Below are 22538 nucleotides of genomic sequence, written 5' to 3'. Positions count from 1 at the left end.
TCTCAAATTCAATATACGGTAGTATTTATAGTCCCTTATGTTTGTGTTTTGTGAATATTGATGAAAGTAAAATTTTATCCTCAAGAAAATGAGAAATGAGGCAAATTACTTTTACAAATACATATTTGCATGAATGTTGGTACTGAAAATATCTGAATAGCTTTTTAGGAGATAGCTCATCAGGAGCAGAAATAATACCATGTGACTTAGGTGTCCTATTACACTGCAGGAATAGTGAATTGTCTCTAGCAAATTGCTGTGGTAAGTAGTTTGTGAGCAATCCATAGGCTGTGATTTGATCATAGAACTGATGTGTCTAATGAAGTCAAATAATAAACAAATTCATAAAATCAAGGCATATTCATGGAAAACTCACAGAGGGGGCTATGTTCATGACATAAATTTTTGCTATATCTAGGGCTACCCCAGAGAGGGGTGCCTGGTTGCTTATAAACCCCATGTGAAGTTCTTTTGTGTAGAGCTGTATTCCATTCTGTCACCTCTCCTATTCAAAGTGTTGCTGAAAGATCTATTTGTGGAATACCCCACTGATGAAACAGCAAGATGTTTATACACCAATGCGAGGAGCCTAGGTAACAAAATGGAGGAACTAGAGCTACTGGTGCAGGAAGTGAAACCAGATATTATAGGGATAACAGAAACATGGTGGAATAGTAGTCATGACTGGACTACAGGTATTGAAGGGTATGTGCTGTTTAGGAAAGACAGAAACAAAAGTAAAGGTGGTGGAGTAGCATTGTATATCAATGATGAGGTAGAATGTAAAGAAATAAGAAGCGATGCAATGGATAAGACAGAGTCTGTGTGGGCAAAAATTACATTGGGGAAGAAAACTAGTAAAGCCTCTCCTACGATAGTGCTTGGGGTGTGCTATAGACCTCCGGGATCTAATTTGGATATGGATAGAGCCCTTTTTAATGTCTTTAATCAAGTAAATACTAATGGAAACTGCGTGATCATGGGAGACTTTAACTTCCCAGATATAGACTGGAGGACCAGTGCTAGTAATAATAATAGGGCTCAGATTTTCCTAGATGCGATAGCTGATGGATTCCTTCATCAAGTAGTTGCTGAACCCACTAGAGGGGATGCCATTTTAGATTTAATTTTGGTGAGTAGCGAGGACCTCATAGAAGAAATGGTTGTAGGGGACAATCTTGGCTCAAGTGATCATGAGCTAATTCAGTTCAAACTAAATGGAAGGATTAACAAAAATAAATCTGCAACTAGGCTTTTTGATTTCAAAAGGGCTGACTTTCAAAAATTAAGGAAATTAGTTAGGGAAGTGGATTGGACTGAAGAACTTATGGATCTAAAGGTAGAGGAGGCCTGGGATTACTTTAAATCAAAGCTGCAGAAGCTATCGGAAGCCTGTATCCCAAGAAAGGGGAAAAAAATTCATAGGAAGGAGTTGTAGACCAAGCTGGATGAGCAAGCATCTTAGAGAGATGATTAAGAAGAAGCAGAAAGCATACAGGGAGTGGAAGATGGGAGGGATCAGCAAGGAAAGCTACCTAATTGAGGTCAGAACATGTAGGGATAAAGTGAGACAGGCTAAAAGTCGAGTAGAGTTGGACCTTGCAAAGGGAATTAAAACCAATAGTAAAAGGTTCTATAGCCATATAAATAAGAAGAAAACTAAGAAAGAAGAAGTGGAGCCGCTAAACACAGAGGATGGAGTGGAGGTTAAAGATAATCTAGGCATGGCCCAATATCTAAACAAATACTTTGCCTCAGTCTTTAATAAGGCTAAAGAGGATCTTAGGGATAATGGTAGCATGACAAATGGGAATGAGGATATGGAGGTAGATATTACCATATATGAGGTAGAAGCGAAACTGAAACAGCTTAATGGGACTAAATCGGGGGGCCCAGATAATCTTCATCCAAGAATATTAAAGGATTTGGCACCTGAAATTGCAAGCCCATTAGCAAGAATTTTTAATGAATCTGTAAACTCAGGAATAGTACCGAATGATTGGAGAATTGCTAATATAGTTCCTATTTTTAAGAAAGGAAAAAAAAGTGATCTGGGTAACTACAGGCCAGTTAGTTTGACATCTGTAGTATGTAAGGCCCTGGAAAAAATTTTGAAGGAGAAATTAGTTAAGGACATTGAAGTCAATGGTAAATGGGACAAAATACAACATGGTTTTACAAAAGGTAGATCGTGCCAACCAACCTAATCTCCTTTTTTGAAAAAGTAACAGATTTTTTAGATAAAGAAAATGCAGTGGATCTAATTTACCTAGATTTCAGTAAGGCGTTTGATACCGTGCCACATGGGGAATTATTAGTTAAATTGGAGAAGATGGGGATCAACATGAACATCAAAAGGTGGATAAGGAATTGGTTAAAGGGGAGACTGCAACGGGTCCTACTGAAAGGCGAACTGTCAGGTTGGAGGGAGGTTACCAGTGGAGTTCCTCAGGGATCGGTTTTGGGACCAATCTTATTAGTCTTTTATTACTGACCTTGGCACAAAAAGTGGGAGTATGCTAATAAAGTTTGGAGATGATACAAAGCTGGGAAGTATTGCCAATTCAGAGAAGGATCGGGATATTATACAGGAGGATCTGGATGACCTTGTAAACTGGAGTAATACTAATAGGATGAAATTTAATAGTGAGAAGTGTAAGGTTATGCATTTAGGGATTAATAACAAGAATTTTAGTTATAAATTGGGGACGCATCAATTAGAAGTAACGGAAGAGGAGAAGGACCTTGGAGTATTGGTTGATCATAGGATGACTATGAGCTGCCAGTGTGATATGGTTGTGAAAAAAGCTAATGCGGTTTTGGGATGCATCAGGAGAGGCATTTCCAGTAGGGATAAGGAGGTTTTAGTACTATTATACAAGGCACTGGTGAGACCTCACCTAGAATACTGTGTGCAGTTCTGGTCTCCCATGTTTAAAAAGGATGAATTCAAACTGGAGCAGGTACAGAGAAGGGCTACTAGGATGACCGAGGAATGGAAAACTTGTCTTATGAAAGGAGACTTAAGGAGCTTGGCTTGTTTAGCCTAACTAAAAGAAGGTTGAGGGGAGATATGATTGCTCTCTATAAATATATCAGAGGGATAAATATATGAGAGAGAGAGGAATTATTTCAGCTCAGCACCAATGTGGACACAAGAACAAATGGGTATAAACTGGCCACCAGGAAGTTTAGACTTGAAATCAGACGAAGGTTTTTAACCATCAGAGGAGTGAACTTTTGGAATACCCTTCCAAGGGAAGCAGTGGGGGCGAAAGATCTATCTGGTTTTAAGATTCTACTTGATAAGTTTATGGAGGAGATGGTATGATGGGATAATGTGATTTTGGTAAGTAATTGATCTTTAAATATTCAGGGTAAACAGGACTAATCCCCTGAGATGGGATATTAGATGGATGGGATCTGAGTTACCCAGGAAAGAATTTTCTGTAGTATCTGGCTGGTGAATCTTGCCCATATGCTCAGGGTTTAGCTGATTGCCATATTTGGGGTTGGAAAGGAATTTTCCTGCAGGGGAGATTGGAGAAGCCCTGGAGGTTTTTCGCCTTCCTCTGTAGCATGGGGCATGGGTGACTTGAGGGAGGCTTCTCTGCTCCTTGAAGTCTTTAAACCATGATTTAAGGACTTCAATAGCTCAGACATGGGTGAGGTTTTTCATAGGAGTGGGTGGGTGAGATTCTGTGGCCTGCGCTGTGCAGGATGTCGGACTAGATGATCAGAATGGTCCCTTCTGACCTTAATATCTATGAATATATAAGTGCAGTACTTTGTTCTTCAGAGCAATTTTTTGTGGATGGTTGAAATTCCAGCTGAATTGGTCCACTAGTGTATTCTTCTTGCCTGGTATATGGACAGCTGTTGGAGAGACCTGGTTATAAACACATCATGGATGGCTTCTTGACAAACTAAGGTAGGTCTAGCTACAAGCTGACAGTTGACATAGTACATCACATAGAATTTCTCATTTCGGTTTGCCAAAACTCTTCCCTGAGTTAATTTTTCTACATGCAACCCAGAAAAAGAATTGATACTCAAAAGGACTAGTGAATGAATTAAGTTCCGAGCCAAGGCTCACAAAAATATCCTCAAATTTGCTGCTTAGCTGAAGTCTCAAGCCTGGTGTCACAGTTTGGGGTCAATTTGTCTTTCTGGATCCTGGTTTTTCTGTCCACAAGAGGATGAGTCCTGAAAATCTCTCCTCTCATGTTCATCGGTTTGATCAGATTTTATCCCTGCATGGGGAGGTGAAAGGGTGATGATACAGAAACCCAATTAATGGAAGTCAATTTTGAATCCTTGAGATTTAAGATCTCATCATTTTTCCTGCTAAAATGTTTCCTCAGACAGAGCCTCTTTACTCATATTCCATCTCAACAGGAGATGTCACCTGAGTCACTATTGCTAACATTCCCCAGATTTGAGATTTGTGGGACCGGTAAAAGGATATTTTCAATAAGATTCCTCAGTGCTTGAATTCAGTTCCTGTGGGAGCCTGAGTTTGTCTGACATTCAGGATCTATTCCCAAGCTTTTGTTTGAGAGGATGCTAAACTGGGATATTTTTCTTCTGGTTCGCAGTTTAGTTAAATTTTAATTGAACATCTATTCAATTTATGTACATTATGTATAAATCAAGAGTGGGTACATTTTGTAAATAAATAAGAATTATATCAATTTGAATGTTTTATTTTATGCCTCAAAATAATACTACAGAGAAATAATTACTGACATGATAGTGTGGAATATTTGGTCTAACAAACTTTACCTTTTTATCAGCTCTGGCATCTTCTTCATGTTCTCCATTATCTGTAAAACATAAACAGTGTATACATGTAGTTATAAAACACAGAACTTTTTTTTTGTTTATTTTTAAAACACAGACTACTCATGGACTACTCTACTTTTTTAATGATAGCTTCTTTACTAGAGATTAAATATTAAGATGCTCTAGTGAAAGGATAAAGTAAAAAGTATAGTTCAGTTTTGTTCTTTTAGCTGCATTTGGACAGCAAACTAATGCAATATCAACAGAAACAGCACAATTAGAGTCAAATTAGCAGTGTATTATGCTAACTACTGTAGTGGTATTGCTTATTACTTTTACCACTGTTTACCAATGCCTCAGAAAAAAAAAATCAATAAAATGACTCTAGCTAGCAGCAGTATCATAATTATATACATAAACAAACAGAAGCAATGTATTCATTGTGCACGCGCTTTTTGGTTGACAGATGCTGATATGACTATGATATTATGAAGGAACAAAAAAAAACTTATTTCTGTCCATGCTGCAGAGACTTCAGAAATGAACCACATCCTGCAGTTAAATTATAGTCAGACTTTGCAATCACATCACTCTCTGAAGTCAATGGTTCTTCTTTTGAAAAAGATTAAGAACTGTATCTCAGTAATTTGTCCCGGTGTGACTCAGGGCAAACCCATAGGACTGTTTCATTTTAAACCAGACACAGTAGTGATCATAAAAAATAAAATAATATCTCTAAATCCATATTAGTAGGAATTTGGGCTATACTTCTACTGTCAAGAGTTCTGTTCCCATTAATAAATAAATAAAAAAACAAATAAAAGATAGTAACTTAAAAGTCAACATTTGCCAGAAAATACCACACAGTGGTGGTGGTATCTGAGATACTGCAGCATTTCCTACCATACAAGAGGGGTAAGGAGAAACTGTAATATATCACATCTTTCTGCATAGAAAATGTAGCATTTTTAATGAAAACCACAGTAGCTGGATTACTGATTACTGGACCACCAAAAATCTGTGTTCAAACACAACCAAATAAGTATAACGAATCTCCTTAGTTTCCTGAGCAGGGAGAGGAAGAAGTTGCTTGTATATATTTGCTTGTCTGAGAATTTCGTCTGCATGCAATTATGGTACACAGAAATCTGATTACTTGTAAAGCAAAATAGGGTAAATGTTTTTGCTTTATCATTTATATATTTAAAAACAAGATTCTTGGAATAAAAAGAATTATTATAATGTTATTATCATTTTGTTTAAACATCTCATTCTCAAGAATGAGAAATTAGGCCTAATAACATAGAACAATTTACCTTTTATCCTGCTTATGGAGCTTGAAGATCCAGAGCTCACAAATAGCCACATTTACCTTGCATACATGTCTACATTGTAAAAAGCAACTTTGAAGACTGAAACCATCCCTACCTCTGGCAAAAAATACAAAAACTCTCCCTCCCTGTCTTCTTTAAAAATCAATGAATAAGAGAGAGAGGTCAAGATCATACTACTGCAGTTAAAATAAAGAGGAAAATGACTGTAAATTGCTTTTTGGCATGTTTATATTTATGGTCTAGTACCTTGTATGTTAAAATTGGCATCCATTAGTCCAGTCTCATAATCTGCTCCTCCTTGTGCATCCACTTCCTTGATTTCTGCTTTTGTGCTCTCTCCTTCAAACTTTTCAGCTCCATTTTGCTTTTCTTTTGCTACATCAACAACTTGAATGGCGTCAGCAATAATATCAGCCATCTCATCAAGCTCCAGTGGGCTAAGATTATCCACGTTCACCTTGTGTTTCTTCAGGTCTTTCAATATATCCTGAATAAATTTTTCTGAGTCAAAAAAAATCACCAATACGATCATTGGATTTATTTACATGCAAGAGAGAAACATTGTGCAAGTGCTATATGCTTATAATATTTTCAGGAAAATGTGAGACATCTTTTCCAGTTACGGGAACAATATAATAGCACACCCAAAGGCTGGATTTGGTAAGCCCTATCATACTCTGATGACAGATGACTGCCTTGCACAGAAGGTGCACTTTGTTTCAGAAAGCAGGCTTCCAATTCAGTGCACGGCCAGCTTGTGACAGGTGCTGAAGGATAGAAGTCAGTATGGCTTCGTTAGCTGCACTCAAGTCTCTAGGACAAAATTGTTGCTGTTTTTCTTTGCACCAAGAATCATCACACTTTTCCAATCTAAACTGACTTAACATGACCTTAAGTGACTTGACAATAGTAGTCAATGAAGATAACTGTTAAGGTAGCTTGATGTTTATTTATCTGATTACATTAAAATAGCACAGGCATGATGACTACTATTACATGTAGGGAATATTGTGTCTGCTCTATCCACCATTCTATGAATCAATAGTTGAGCCATATTTTATATTATAAGTCTTGTCTAGTCAATAAGTGGTATAGGTATCATTACTGAATTAAAAGATAGCTAAGGATAAGGATTTTGGATAAACACACTTTATGGTGTGATTATTTATTTATATATTTGTGAACTTTTTTTTAAATATTGGAAGTAGCTAAAACATTATTAAAAATTTTGGAATGGGAAAGTCATGTAGAATAAGCTCCCCTCCTACAACTGAGATATTTATATTTATCTACCACTACAATCACAACCGTAACAGCCCAATGAGCATCCAAAAAAAGAGCTTTTATTTGACTGTCCACTCACACTTCATTGCCACTGGGCTGAGTACTCTGCAGACCTTATCCAAATTTCCCTTGGAGATGCCTCACTTAATTAAAGATTTCCTATGGTCTCAGAAACCATTTTTCAGCCACATGATCTCTTTTGTGCTTATCAATACTGACTACTAATTCACCAGTTCACCTGAAGAAGAGCTCTGTGTAAGCTTGTCTCTTTCACCAACAAAAGTTCATCCAATAAAAGATAATACCTAACCCACTCCTCACTAATTCACTATACAGTTTGCTACCATGTATCTGTGTCTCTCTGTTTACAAAGCAGGTATTTTTAGGTCTGTAGTGTCAGGTAGGAAAAACAACAACATGGAAAGATTGATATCTCAAAAAAGGGTTATAAATTGCTTTTAAAAGTTGTGTTGAAAAGTATATTCTATGTCTCCAAACAAGATGAAAGCAGCCCATTGCGGTGGCTAGCGTATATTCCTTGTACTAATGGAAGAATCTGTGCAGTAAGGTTCTACTCAAAGTAAGTCAATTTGGTAGAATTGGGAGCTATATTTGAAGTGTGCTGCATAATTCTGTACAACTGTTACACACGTTTGGCTTATCGTTTACCACTGGCCTCCACTCACCATTGGGAAATGAATACCTCACGTCAGTGTTTCCCAAACCTGGGACGCCGCTTGTGCAGGGAAAGCCTCTGGCACTCCGGGCCGGTTTGTTTACCTGCCGCGTCCACAGGTTCGGCTGATCGCAGCTCCCACTGGCTGCAGTTCGCTGCTGTAGGCCAACGGGGGCTGCGGGAAGTGATGGCTGGCAGCAACGCCCGTGGCCAGTGGGAGCCGCGATCGGTTGAACCTGCGGACACGGCAGATAAACAAACCAGCCCGGCCCGCCAGGGGCTTTCCCTGAACAAGTGGCGTCCCAAGTTTGGGAAACACAGGCCTGACGTGATCAAAAACCAGTAAAAAAAATGATTAAATGGCCTTTCTTCAATTGGGTATTCTAAAAGAACAGATGAATCTAGGTTTCTCTGCATGGGCATGCAGAAATCAAAAAAGCTGTAGTCAAACTTAGCTAGGATGAATCCCAGAAGCCTTCTGCAAGATTACAAGCTCAACAGTTAGCTCAGAAGATGAGCCATTAAAAAAACACACTAAAGATGATAATGTGGGACACTATACTGCACAGATTTAATAATACTAGCAAATCAATGCAATTGCCAAATTTCGGTTTAGGCATCAGTTCTGAGTTGTACACTGTTTGTATAGCTAGATGAAAATGATCAGGAACAACATGCAAAATAATGAAGAGGAAGCAAATAAACCAAATAGGGAAGAATAGACTAAATGTCCGTTGCAACACACAACAAAAAAAGCTTTTCAGGTATGTTGATATAGACATACATGGCACATCATAGTACAAAACAGTATGTTTGAAACACCATGTATGATTGCATGACCTCAGTGAATCTATAAAAAGAACAATGGAAACCTACAACAAAATCAATGACTGTTTTCCAGTAGTTTTTGACCATGAATACACGTGTAATCTCTGGACCATCAAGATTTTGAAGGTTTCATGACCATTTTATGCATTTTCTGCACCTTTCCCCAAAGAGAAAAGTGAAATTTACAAATTGTTGTCAACTCTTTCTATCATATAGATTACATTAGAATCTACTTCTGCCTTTTTAGCACACACATAAATACAGAATGTTAATTTTCAGCACTCAAAAGAGTTAAAAGCCACCTCCATAGTACAATGAGCAAACTCAACTCAGGGACTTTGACCTCCTAGACATTAAAAGTCATTGTACCAAAAAATTAGACTTAGGATAAAATTTTCTAAAATGCCTCAGAAGCCTAAGTTTCCTTTTAAAAAGTGATTTTGGCACTTAGAAGCTCAAGTCTCACTGAAAATAAACATGATTTAGGCTTCTAAATCCTAGCAAAAAGTGTGTAAGGTTTATTTCATTGAACAAAAAAGAGTATAAAGTATGTTCATTTAATTAAGATAAACAACATAAGTCAGGACAGTGGTAACATCATGTAGTTTAAGTTCTTACTGTAAACTGGGGAAGTCAGGGGGTTTCAAAGTTCAAACTGGGTTGGGCTCCAGGAGAGTTTAATCTCTGTCTGTCCAGGATTAGATTCTACTCCAGACAGATCCTGACCAGCCATGACATTCAGATCCAGACCCAAATTTCCCCTAAAGTTGAGATCCAATGTTTTGTTCAGGCCAAATCTAATTTAAAATGTTATGTAAATGTAACATTATTGTATTTTTCTAAAGAGCAGTTTAATGTCCTCACATCAGAACCAGCTGCCAAATCAGCAACTGAGTTACTCAACAACAAGCTGCCAACATAATCTTGTCATTTCAATTTCACTTTATTTTTTTCATGCTCTCTTCTTTTCTTTGTATCTATTATCTAGCAAAGTCTTATCTCCATAGTCCACTTCCATAGGTTCATAGCTGATAACAAAGCACAGTCTCAACCGAAAAATGGAAATAAGGGCAAGAGAAATCACACAAGAGAATATGAATGGCCACAGGCCCTGCTCCCCAGATTCCACTAACAGGCTCTCTATAGGTCCTTTTGGTTCACTGAATAAACCAGAGTATGAGAAGCTTCCTGCCTCCCTCTGATGCTGCTATTCCTGATCTAGCTAATGTCACCAGGAAACTGCCCATCAAAAAGAACAACTCCTGAAAAACAGCAACATGTCAGTGCTGACTTCAAACTTGACAAAAACTAGAAAGTACAGTATTGTATGCTACCATTATTGAACAACTATTGCCCTACCTATTAAAAAAATCAGAAGAGTTGCAGAGCAGAGCCAGTGCTGAGGAATTTGAGGAATGTGATGTGTTTAAGTATGCCAGAAGGAGCACCAGCAGAAGTCTATCCAGATGGTCAATACAAGCTGGTGAAAATGATTTGCTTTGTAAAAAGGTCTGGGGAGAGAGCTTGTGTATCTACCTGGGACTAATAAATATGCTGTTAAGTAAGTGTTTTTGTTTATTTTAAATATGGATGTTTTCCCCACTTGTGCTGGCACACAGCCATTCTTGTACATCATTTTTAGCTGATAAGATGAGAAGCCTATTTGAAATATAATAAGGGGAATTTCTAGACCTCTGTGCTGGGTCCTGTATTTATTGAAAAACTCTTTTGGGAATTTCAGTTACTTCTTATGAATTTCCTAAAACAAGGAAGAAGAGGGTCAGAAGTTGGTGGATATTGTAATACAGGTAGCATATATGTGTGCGTGCACGTCTGTGCACATGTGTAAACTTCAGGGTGCCCATGTCACTCTTCCTCTCCCCAGTACTGGATAGAATCAGAATAGGGAACGCTGAACTATCTCCAAGAGGCCATGCATTACTAACAAAATTCTCCTTTACCTCGAGCAGAAGGATTTGAGATCTATACCTGCTATTGCTGTGGAATTCTAAGGGACCAGCATCCTGACAAACAGTAAGCATTAGCACAGGTTTCAGAGTAGCAGCCGTGTTAGTCTGTATTCGCAAAAAGAAAAGGAGTACTTGTGGCACCTTAGAGACTAACAAATTTATTAGAGCATAAGCTTTCGTGAGCTACAGCTCACTTCATCGGATGCATTTTGGTGGAAAAAACAGAGGAGAGATTTATATACACACACACAGAGAACATGAAACAATGGGTTTATCATACACACTGTAAGGAGAGTGATCAGAACGCCACTAGCCATCACCTTCAGCCCCCAACTAAAACCCCTCCAACGCATCATCAAGGATCTACAACCTATCCTGAAGGACGAGCCATCGCTCTCTCAGATCTTGGGAGACAGACCAGTCCTTGCTTACAGACAGCCCCCCAATCTGAAGCAAATACTCACCAGCAACCACACACCACACAACAGAACCACTAACCCAGGAACCTATCCTTGCAACAAAGCCCGTTGCCAACTCTGTCCACATATCTATTCAGGGGATACCATCATAGGGCCTAATCACATCAGCCACACTATCAGAGGCTCGTTCACCTGCGCATCTACCAATGTGATATATGCCATCATGTGCCAGCAATGCCCCTCTGCCATGTACATTGGCCAAACTGGACAGTCTCTACGTAAAAGAATGAATGGACACAAATCAGACGTCAAGAATTATAACATTCAAAAACCAGTTGGAGAACACTTCAATCTCTCTGGTCACTCGATCACAGACCTAAGAGTGGCTATACTTCAACAAAAAGCTTCAAAAACAGACTCCAAGGAGAGACTGCTGAATGGAATTAATTTGCAAACTGGATACAATTAACTTAGGCTTGAATAGAGACTGGGAATGGATGAGTCATTACACAAAGTAAAACTATTTCCCCATGGTATTTCTCCCTCCCACCCCACCCCCCACTGTTCCTCTGATATTCTTGTTAACTGCTGGAATTAGCCTACCTGCTTGTCACCATGAAAGGTTTTCCTCCTTCCCCCCCCTGCTGTTGGTGATGGCTTATCTTAAGTGATCACTCTCCTTACAGTGTGTATGATAAACCCATTGTTTCATGTTCTCTGTGTGTGTGTATATAAATCTCTCCTCTGTTTTTTCCACCAAATGCATCCGATGAAGTGAGCTGTAGCTCACGAAAGCTTATGCTCTAATAAATTTGTTAGTCTCTAAGGTGCCACAAGTACTCCTTTTCAGTAAGCATTAGGTTTTCATATATTTATTATAATATTGATTTCACCAGTGAACTCACCCCAGGTGAACTAAAGGATGGTAGCTACATAGTATATTACACAAGCTAAGGTTTTCACATTGCTTACGTAGCTGTCAACTGTCCTGGTTTGCCCAGCATCCCAATGCAATGGCAGCAGCAGGCAGCAGTAGCATTGCTGAGCTAATGGAATATCCATCACTTCTCCCAGCTAAACCTGTTAACTGCTGTTCTCTCATAGCTCTGTCCCACCATCCTGTCAACCATCTATCAGCTGGACTCAGTAAGAAAATCTGAGAAGCAGCTGGTTGGTGACCATGACATGGGATGCTTGTGGTAGGTTTTTTGCACTTTAAACATGAAAACTTGATTTTTATTCATAAAAATCCCTGTGAATGCCTCACTTGGGCCTAGGCAGGGGAGCCTGAAAATGTAATGATTCATGAATCAAACTAGTATGGACAAAGCTGGGCTAAGTTGCACATGGCACTTGTGCAGTTGGCAGGTTTTTTACTTTAACAATTGGACTTTGTCTCAAAAGCCAGTGCCCGCTCAGATCACACCACTCCTGGGCACACTCTGTCTTTCAAACCTATTAGTTATGAGTGCTTTAAGAACATTCCCAGGCATTTTCCTGTGCAGGAGTGTCTCCCTCCTGCTCCCTAGTTAACCTCCTCGTTTCCCACCAACTCTCACTGATGATCTGCTCAAGCCATTCTGTGTTGTTCTGCCAGACTTATTCTCTCCCTTTCCGACTTCTGAAACATGTGGCCAGAGTAGGGACACAAGCTCAAGCCACTGTCCTGTGCTCTGTTTAATATGTGAGCACTTCTGTGGTTGGCACTTTGACCATGTATGTTAGGAAAAATAGGGAATGCTGATGATTTGACTGACTGAAGAAGAAGAATGAGCTGGTAGCTTGCACATGTACAGAAAGGCCACACAACCAGCAAGATTAGAGGAAGATTAGAAGCAGGGAGAGATGGCAGTTTCAGAGGAGAAAGGGGAAAAACAAGAGAAGAAACAAAATCTCTCCACAGATATACAACTATTGCCCTCAGTGCAAATCTTCCGTGTAGACTTTAAGGTCAGAAGGGACCATGTTGATCACTTACTCTGACCTCCTGCACACTGTAGGCCACAGAACCTCACCCACCAACTCCTGAAATAGACTTCTGACTGAGTTACTGAAGCCCTCAAATCATGGTTTAAAGACTTCAAGTTATGGAGAATCCATCATTTACATTAGTTTAAACATGCAAGTGATTCATGTCCCATGCTGCAGAGGAAGTCAAAACCCCCCAGGGTCTGTGGCAATCTGACCTGGGGGAAAATTCCTGCCTGAGCCCAAAGATGGTGATCAGTTATATCCTGAGCATGTGGTCAAGACTTGCCAGACAGATACCTGGGAAAGAATTCTCTGTAGTAACTCAGAGCCCTCCACATCTAGTGTCCCATTTCCAGCAGTTGGGGATTTTTGCTAATGGCAGTTGCCAACAGGCCACATGCCATTGTAGGCAATCTCATCATACCATCCCCTCCATACACTTATCAAGCTCAGTCTTGAAGCCAGTTAGATTTTTTCCCCCCACTGCTCCCCTTGGAGGGCTGTTCCAGCATTCACTCCTCTGATGGTTAGAAACCTTTGCCTAATGTCAAACCTAAACTTGTTGATGGTGAGTTTATAGCCATTTGTTCTTGTGTCCTCACTGGTGCTTAACTTAAATAACTCCTCTCCCTCTCTTGTATTTATCTCTCTGATGAATTTATAGAGAGCAATCATATCATTAAGCAAAACCTCTGGCTGGATTTTATCAGTTTGCTACAGGCAGGAAAGCTGCTCAGATTGGCAGATTCAGTCCCTGTCCATCATTTCTAACAACTGCTATTTTATACTGTGAATATACTGATGTGTTACCTTATGTGTATCTAAAAGGACTAACAAATGACTCAAAGAAGCAAAACAAATAATCAACAATACTACTGATTCTTCACATGAATCATTTCAGGACATTTAATAAGTTCATATAACTGCATATGTAAAAGCAAGCTAGCAAAACTGTACCTTACTACAGGATACGTTATGCATGTGAAAGTCAAAGAAGCACAATCCAATGAATTTTGAAACGTTATTCACTGTAAGTGTTAAATATGTTTGTTGCCTATCGACACCTGCTAGGAAAGGTGAAGTGGAACAGTTGGAGGACAGTGTAACCAGTATGGGCCTATTTTCCTTTGAGTGTAGCAGCAAAACCATGCAACCTGTGCCTACAGTGCTACCTGGATTTGATTTACATTACAGTTTGTTCTTTTTTCAGAGTAGCAGCCGTGTTAGTCTGTATTCGCAAAAAGAAAAGGAGTACTTGTGGCACCTTAGAGACTAACAAATTTATTTGAGCATAATGCTCAAATAAATTTGTTAGTCTCTAAGGTGCCACAAGTACTCCTTTTCAGTTTATTCTTTGAAACCTATAATCTCTCCAGGCACCATACCAAGACTGCTTTCACTTTGGGCATCCTTTGGATTGCAGATATTGTCTGCCTTCAGACAAAAAGCCAAAGTTTCAGCAATTTTGTGTTTCAAAAGCAAACAAAGGAGAAAAAACTCTGTTGGTAATGTAAACTAGGGAAGGCCCTTTTCTTCATGGTCAGGTGGGGATCAGCTGGAATTAAGGTAGAAAGAGCAGCTGCAAGGCATCAAATCCATATGCATAGCTGAGCATGAGAGATTGATTCATGGATTTTGCAGGCACTCTGAACTGCAGCAGTAACATCAATACTTGGTTTAGTTCAGACAAATGTTCAAGTGGATGCACACTACTTTCCAAACTCTCCCTACCTCCATGCCATGTAAAGAAGATACAGGTTGACTCATGAAGCACCACTGAAATAAATCACAAGATCCCATGACATGTTACACTATGCTTATTAAGTATCTGTTAAGCCATATGAATATGAATAAAACAAATTCATAAAAGTCATGATCTGCTCATGGACAGTTAGCAAATAGAAAAAAAAGGTCAAATTTGGCAAATAATTGTTTGCAATTGATAGTTCAGCCAATTCCAGCTGAAACCCTCATCCTCCTGCTTCCCCGAATCTCAGGTCTTCATGAACTGACAACCTCCTCCTCTTCACATGCATTATACCAGAGTTTATAGATAGAGTATATTTCAGTAATTATTCTCTTTTTGCTAACTTTTCATTTTACCCAGGGTCCTCCAATCTACAGCTAAATAAAGAGAACAGAAGACCAAAAACAAAGAGACAGTTCTACCTAAGTTGTGTGCAATGTGACAGATGTGCATGAAAGCTGATTTGAGTGCAAATGGATTTCCACAGTTAGTTATTGTTTATAAAGTGTTTTGAAAAAGTACATTATATAAGTGCTAGGTATTATGGAATGCAGTACATTTTTCACATGCATAAGGGGAGGATGTGTTGAAGGACGTGGGAAGCAGTATGCTGGGAAGGAATGATTAGATTTGGGCTGTTACGGTTGTGATTGTAGTGGTAAATAAATATAAATATCTTAGTTGTAGGAGGGGAACTTATTCTACATGATGATTTTAATGCTTATAAAATCTATTATAATCTTTGCAAACATGCCTAGAACACATGATGGAAGCTTCACAGATGATAAAATAAATAAATAAGTAAATAAAAATCTTACCATCCACTGCATTCAGAGGATCTTTAGGATCAGCCTGAGGAGAAGCAGATTTATAACTCAGCATCTCTGAACTTGGTCCCAGCACTACAGTTCCAGGTCTCTGCAGGAATGGCTGATTCATTTTAAAGTCTTCTGTCTCTTCTTTGGCAAAGGTTCCATCAAAATGGCCAGTCTGAGATGAACGGAACCTATTAGCATAGAGGTGAGACCATTTAGTCCTGCCAATGGAGCTTTTATCGTTGTTCTGTGCTGCCATCTTTTGAGCGACATAGGCACGTAGTGCAGAAATCAGAGCATTTCTGTCGAGTTCTGCATCTGACTCTGTCGGGAAGTTATCCAGCTGAGGTTGATTGAAGGTCCTTAATGCAGGATTCTCAGCAGACTTTTGATGGATCAAAGCAGGTGCTTTTCCTTTGGACTTCTGCATCATGTAGTCTATAATGAAGTCAGATTGGATGTTATCCTGGAGTGAAAAAAATTAGGTTAGGCTATTATTGCAATCTATTGTGCATTATAAGGCTTACTTGTTATTCAGAAACATACAGTCATATAAGTGTAGGACTGGAAGGGAACTCAAGAGGTCATCTAGTCCAGTCCCCTGCACTCAGGCAGGACTATGTAATAACTAAACCACTCCTAACATGTGTTTGTCTAACCTGTTTTAAAAGCCTCCACTGATGGAGATTCTGCAACCTCCTCAACAATTTGTTCCAGTGCTTAACTACCCTGATAGTCAGGAAGCTTTTCCTAATGTCCATCCTAAACTGACCTTGCTGCAATTTAAGCCTTGTTTTCAAGGCATAAATTCAATGTTTCAATATTTTCAGCATCAGACCTTTCATCATTTTTGTTGCTCTTCTCTGGACTTTCTCCAATTTGTTCATATCTTTTCTGAAATGTGATGCCCAGAACTGGACACAGTATACCAGTTGAGGCCTTGTCAGCATGGAATAAAAGGGAAGAATTACATGGGCACACATTCCATTGTATTTTAATGCTAGGCAAAATTAATCAAGAAATGAGAATCTGCCACATAACCCTTCCAACCAATGAGCAAACTCTGGTACACTGGAAGGATTGCTTTAAAAAGACACTATATTTTGTCACCTATGTTACTAATATCACTTTAGATTATTACAGGTGAGAAAATCATAAAATTCAATTGGCTTGCAATTATGTATGCTCTGTTTATATTGATCTGGACAAAGAAAATCCAATGAAGTCCATTCTCCTTTTGTTTTCATTCATTTCAATTTCAGAATCTCAGTGCTGCAATGACTGGGTTTCAGACATTGCAGAACAATGTCTATTTGTTTAAAAATAACTGTTTTCATAGAATTTTTAAAATTTCGTTTTTTTAATTAAATTTTAGTAGTTGGTATTCCTTTTTAAACTACAAATGACACTTACAATAATAAGCTGACTCCTCTAATTTCACATTTAGTATAATTAAATATTAAAAGCATCTTTGTTAAGATCGGTTTCAGAGTAGCAGCCGTGTTAGTCTGTATTCGCAAAAAGAAAAGGAGTACTTGTGGCATCTTAGAGACTAACAAATTTATTAGAGCATAAGCTTTCGTGAGCTACAGCTCACTTCATCGGATGCATGTGTTTTCCCTCTAAAGGTAAACCTGAAGACAGGCTTATTAGTAACCAACCCCTTCTCTCCCCCCCCCCCACAAAAAAACCTAACACTTATGCAACGTCTTTCATTTTAAGAGACCACTAAATATTTTACAAACTTAAATTGCAATATTTAAGTTGCAAAATCTTATTTTACCTACTACAGGACAGGCCCAACAAAGAAAATAACAGAACACCACTGGCCATCACCTTCAGCCCCCAACTAAAACCTCTCCAATGCATCATCAGGGATCTACAACCTATCCTGAAGGACGACCCATCACTCTCACAGATTTTGGGAGACAGGCCAGTCCTTGCTTACAGACAGCCCCCCAACCTGAAGCAAATACTCACCTGCAACCACACACCACACAACAGAACCACTAACCCAGGAACCTATCCTTGCAACAAACCCCGTTGCCAACTCTGTCCACATATCTATTCAGGGGACACCATCATAGGGCCTAATCACATCAGCTACACTATCAGAGGCTCGTTCACCTGCGCATCTACCAATTTGATATATGCCATCATGTACCAGCAATGACCCTCTGCCATGTACATTGGTCAAACTGGACAGTCTCTACATAAAAAAATAAATGGACACAAATCAGATGTCAAGAATTATAACATTAAAAAACCAGTCGGAGAACACTTGAATCTCTCCGGTCACTCGATTACAGACCTGAGAGTGGCTATCCTTCAACAAAAATACTTCAAAAACAGACTCCAAGGAGAGACTGCTGAATTGGAATTAATTTGCCAACTAGATACAATTAACTTAGGCTTGAATAGAGACTGGGAGTGGATGGGTCATTACACAAAGTAAAACTATTTCCCCATGTTATTTCTCCCCCGTACCCCATCCCCCACTGTTCCTCAGACGTTCTTGTTAACTGCTGGAAATGGCCCACCTTGATTATCACCACAAAAGGTTTTCCTCCTTCCCCCTGCCCCTTTCTGCTGGTAATAGCTCATCTTAAGTGCTCACTTTCCTTACAATGTGTATGATAAAACCCTTTATTTCATGTTCTCTGAATGTGTATATAAATCTCCCCACTGTATTTTCCATTGAATGCATCCAATGAAGTGAGCTGTAGCTCACGAATGCTTATGCTCAAATAAATTTGTTAGTCTCTAAGGTGCCACAAGTACTCTTTTTCTTTTTTGAATACAGACTAACATGGCTGCTCCTCTGAAACCTTATTTAGATTAGCAACTCTTTGGGACAGGGACTGTTTCATAACCTGTACAGTGCTTTGCACAATGGGACCCTGATCTCAACTGACTTGCTAGGTGTTACTGTAATACAAATAAATACTAATCACAACAATAATATACAGTATTGGAATAGTTTGCATATATAGTATGCTGATCATTTTGGTCTCTAATGACATGAAACTGGCAGATGTGTAGTGTTGCTATGCACTGTTAAAACAACAGTTTAAAACAAGAAATGTAACATTCTGAATCCAGATTGCAGAGAAATATATACTTCACAGGAATGCAAATTGCTAGAATGTCATTACAAAAATTGGAACTGGGCCAGAAGACCAGTATTAACACATGTCCTCTCAGTCTCCATAAAGATGAAAGAGGTCAGGAGTGGACCTTACGAGTTCAAAAGACGAAAGAATGAACTTCAACTTTTATCCAGTTCTTCATTTGGGGGCCACTATTTTATTCTTTCCCACACGTAACTTTAACACACACATCCCTGCCCCCGGCCTCCATTAGAGAGATGATTTTGCAACATCTTTCCTTTGCCAAGAGGCAGATTCCCCCTCAGAATAACAGTCACTCCATGAATTTTCTACAATAGTTTATGTTCATAGAGAGCGAAGAGCTGTAATCTCCTTTGTCAGCAAAGAAAGTGCATTTGAGTTCCATGTCTGTGGCACACTGGCACATGCAGATTTACCTTTGAGCTTTACCTCTTGAACGGACAATTGCTATGCATTTAGCTGATGCTGAACTTCTGGGCTAATCACAGAATCATAGAAATATCACACTGAAGGGACCTCAAGAGGTCATCTAGTCCAGCCTGTGCTGAGGCAGAACCAAGTATAGCTAGACCATCCCAACAGGTGTTTGTCTAACCTGTCCTTAAAAACCTCCAATGATGAGGATTCCACAACCTCCCTTGGAAGCCTATTCCAGTACTTGACTATCTTTATAGTTAGAAATTTTTTCCTAATATCTAACTTAAACCTCCCTTGACGCTGATTACGCCTCTTTCTTCATAATGGAGTAGAGTCTCTCTTAGGGAAAATAGCTTCTGGCTAATACATACTATTGGATGTTCGGCCCCTTAGAAGTCCTGGGACAGCACCACCCCTTGCTCCACATCTCAAGCATCCATGTGGAGTATGAACAGTTGGGTGAAGTCAGGGTGGAAGAGGACTGGTACTTCGCTCAGAAGATCTTTCAAGGTCCTGAAGGCTTTGTCACAGGCCTCAGACCAGCGACCTTCTTGGGGCTAGAGTTCTTAATTAAGTGAGGGTGTTGCTATCATGGCGAATCTAGGTATGAATCATCTATAATATCCAGCCAGGCCCCAAAAACATCTAACTTGTTTCTTTGTTGATGGAATAGGGCAATCGCTCAAGGCTGGTATTTCTCAATAAGAGGTCAAGTTTGCCCCTCCTGACAATTATGTCCCAGGTATTTTACCTCATGAAATTCCAACCAGCATTTGGCCTGGTTTTCCATGAGGCTGGCTTGCTTGAGGGCCTGTAGGACCACTAAAATATGCTCAAGGTATCTCTCAATTACAACTATGAATGACTATATTGTTTATGGAGGCCATGCCATACTGGGCTGTTTGATCACAGAACCACGTCCATCAGTCACTGGAAGGTGGCCACGGTGCCATGTGGCTGAAGGGCACAGTCCTGAACTGGTACCCCAAAAGGGGTTGCAAATACCTTTTTCATCAAGATCCCTTGGTTAAGGGAATCTACCAGCAGCTCTTGATCAGATCTAAGGTCTAGATAGGCTTCTCTGCCCCCAACCACTCCAACAACTCATCAACTTGGGACATGGGATGTGTGTCAAACATGGATATCCCATTCACTTTCCTAAAGTCAATGCAAAACCAAGTCATCCCAAGCCTTGGGCACCAAGACAATGGGTCTCCACCACCCACTGTGAAATTCCTCTACTATCCCTAGGTCCAACATCACCTAAAGCTCCCAAATGTACTGTATCCCACACCTTCCTGGACAGAAGATGGTGGCTCTCACTGACTCTCCATCCAGGCACCATTGTGGTGTGATGAAAAAACAAACGGGTTCATCCAGGTCATGATGAGAACACAGAAAGAAGAGATTAGGCCACTTGCAATATCTGAGTCAGATGGGGTTCCCATAGCCTTCCCCACAAGTAAATTGTGTCCGGGTCTTAGCACAGTGGAGCCTGGAGGCCTGGTCTGGATTTGGTGTTGGGTGTTAGGAAGGTGTTAAGAATAATGTCTCAGAGTCCCACCGTACCCTCAGAAGACTTATATGGTAAATCTGGGTTTCTTTCCTCTTCCTGGACTACTATATCTCGTAATGCACTTATCCCTCCAGCATGCCACTTTAGTCATTAACTTTGACTGAAACCTGGGCAACAACAGCAGTACCTGTTGCCAGGTTGGAATTCACATGAGCAGGTGCCCTTATTATAGGCTTGCTCAAGACACTTCAGGACCTTTAAGAGATTTTCCTTCACAGAGACTTTAGTGTCTCTCATAGCTGGAGAATGTACTGCACTACGCTGGTGCCCATGGGCTCCTGCTTCTCCCAGGTATCTTGAATTAGGTCTAGGGTCCCCCAAGGTTATTTACCATATAACAACTTGACAGGCAAGAACGCCATTAAGGCCTGAGGAATCACGCATCTGCAAATTAGAGTGGTGGATCCCAATGGAAAGGGTCCTCCACCATAAACTTTCTCAGCAACCCTTTTAGGGTCCCATTGAAGCATTCAAGTAGGTATCCATTTGTGGGCAGTGAATGGATGTTCTCTGAGATTTGATTTTTAGTAGCTTCCTCAGTTGTGACATGAAGTTCATTCCTTGGTCCATTACTATTTATTTGAGGATCTCCACCTTCACAAAGGCCTTCATAAGTTCCATGGTTGGCACATTAGTTGTGCAAAGTGGAATAGCCTTCGGGTACTGTGTTGCATAATCCATGATCTCCAGTATGTGTTGGTGTCCGTTCGCATTCCTCTCTAGTGGTCCAATCAAATCCATGCCAGTCCTCTCAAATGGGATGTCTAACACTAGCATTGGTACAAAGCAAGCTCTTAGAGAACTCTTGGGTCCTGCTAACTGACACTCCAGGCAGGACACACAGTAATCCCTCACCTCTTTGTAGAACCCTGGCAATAGAACCACCTAGTAATTCTTTCAAGGGTTTTCTCCCTTCCCAAGTGGCCAGTGCACAATACTGAGTATGTAAGACAAAGTGACTCCCAATGAAAAAGCCAGGGTAGCAGAAGGTGGGCCCGTACTTCATTAGTCTGGGGGTCGTGAACTAATGGATAGAGTCATTCCTTATCTTAAAGTGTGGCCATTGTTCTAGCTTCTCTTGGTTGATTACCAACCCATTGACAATGGCCAGCTGTTCAAATGCCTGGCACAAGTTGACATCTCCCTTCTGTTCCTCTATAAAATCCCTGCTCTCGGTCAGCCCGTGCTGCTTCCTGCAGCTCCCATAGGCCAGGAACGGCAAACTGCAGACACTGGGAGCTGCGGGCGGCCGTGCCTGCGGATGGTCAATGTAAAAAAACTGTCTCTCGGCCTGCCAGCGGATTACCCTGACAGGCCGTGTGTGGCCCATGGGCTGCAGGTTGCCCACCACTGAACTACACAGTATTTCTTTTTAACAGGGGCTCAGTCAACTTTATGTTAATCTGAATGTTTGTACTGCATAGTTCTGATTGATTGCCATTGAGCTCGCTTGAATATGAGTAATTTTACCAGGTTTCCCATATTCAGCATAGGGAAATATGGTCACCCTACATATCCATGGATATACATTTTGTATCTGCACAGGGCTCTACTTATCCACTGAGGGCATGACAAGAATAAATTG

At 40.0% G+C, this 22538-nt stretch overlaps 1 protein-coding gene across 2 annotated transcripts in view; it reads right to left on the bottom strand.

Annotated features, from left to right (window-relative positions):
* The window catches only part of PTPRN2 (protein tyrosine phosphatase receptor type N2), a 992764-nt gene that overhangs the window by 581703 nt on the left and 388523 nt on the right, over nucleotides 1-22538 (bottom strand). For both annotated transcript variants that reach the window (XM_038390254.2, XM_038390255.2), the window contains exons 6-8: nucleotides 15833-16295; nucleotides 6366-6620; nucleotides 4786-4826 (exon numbers count right to left, since the gene is read on the bottom strand). In XM_038390254.2, coding sequence (XP_038246182.1) covers nucleotides 4786-4826; nucleotides 6366-6620; nucleotides 15833-16295 — 759 coding nt within the window. The remainder of the gene's footprint in view (nucleotides 1-4785; nucleotides 4827-6365; nucleotides 6621-15832; nucleotides 16296-22538) is intronic.

The sequence above is a fragment of the Dermochelys coriacea genome, chromosome 2 (assembly GCF_009764565.3).
Source record: "Dermochelys coriacea isolate rDerCor1 chromosome 2, rDerCor1.pri.v4, whole genome shotgun sequence".
Taxonomy (NCBI): domain Eukaryota; kingdom Metazoa; phylum Chordata; order Testudines; family Dermochelyidae; genus Dermochelys; species Dermochelys coriacea.
The sequence above is the reverse complement of the archived record's forward strand: the minus strand, read 5'-3'. Positions and strand labels throughout refer to the sequence as shown.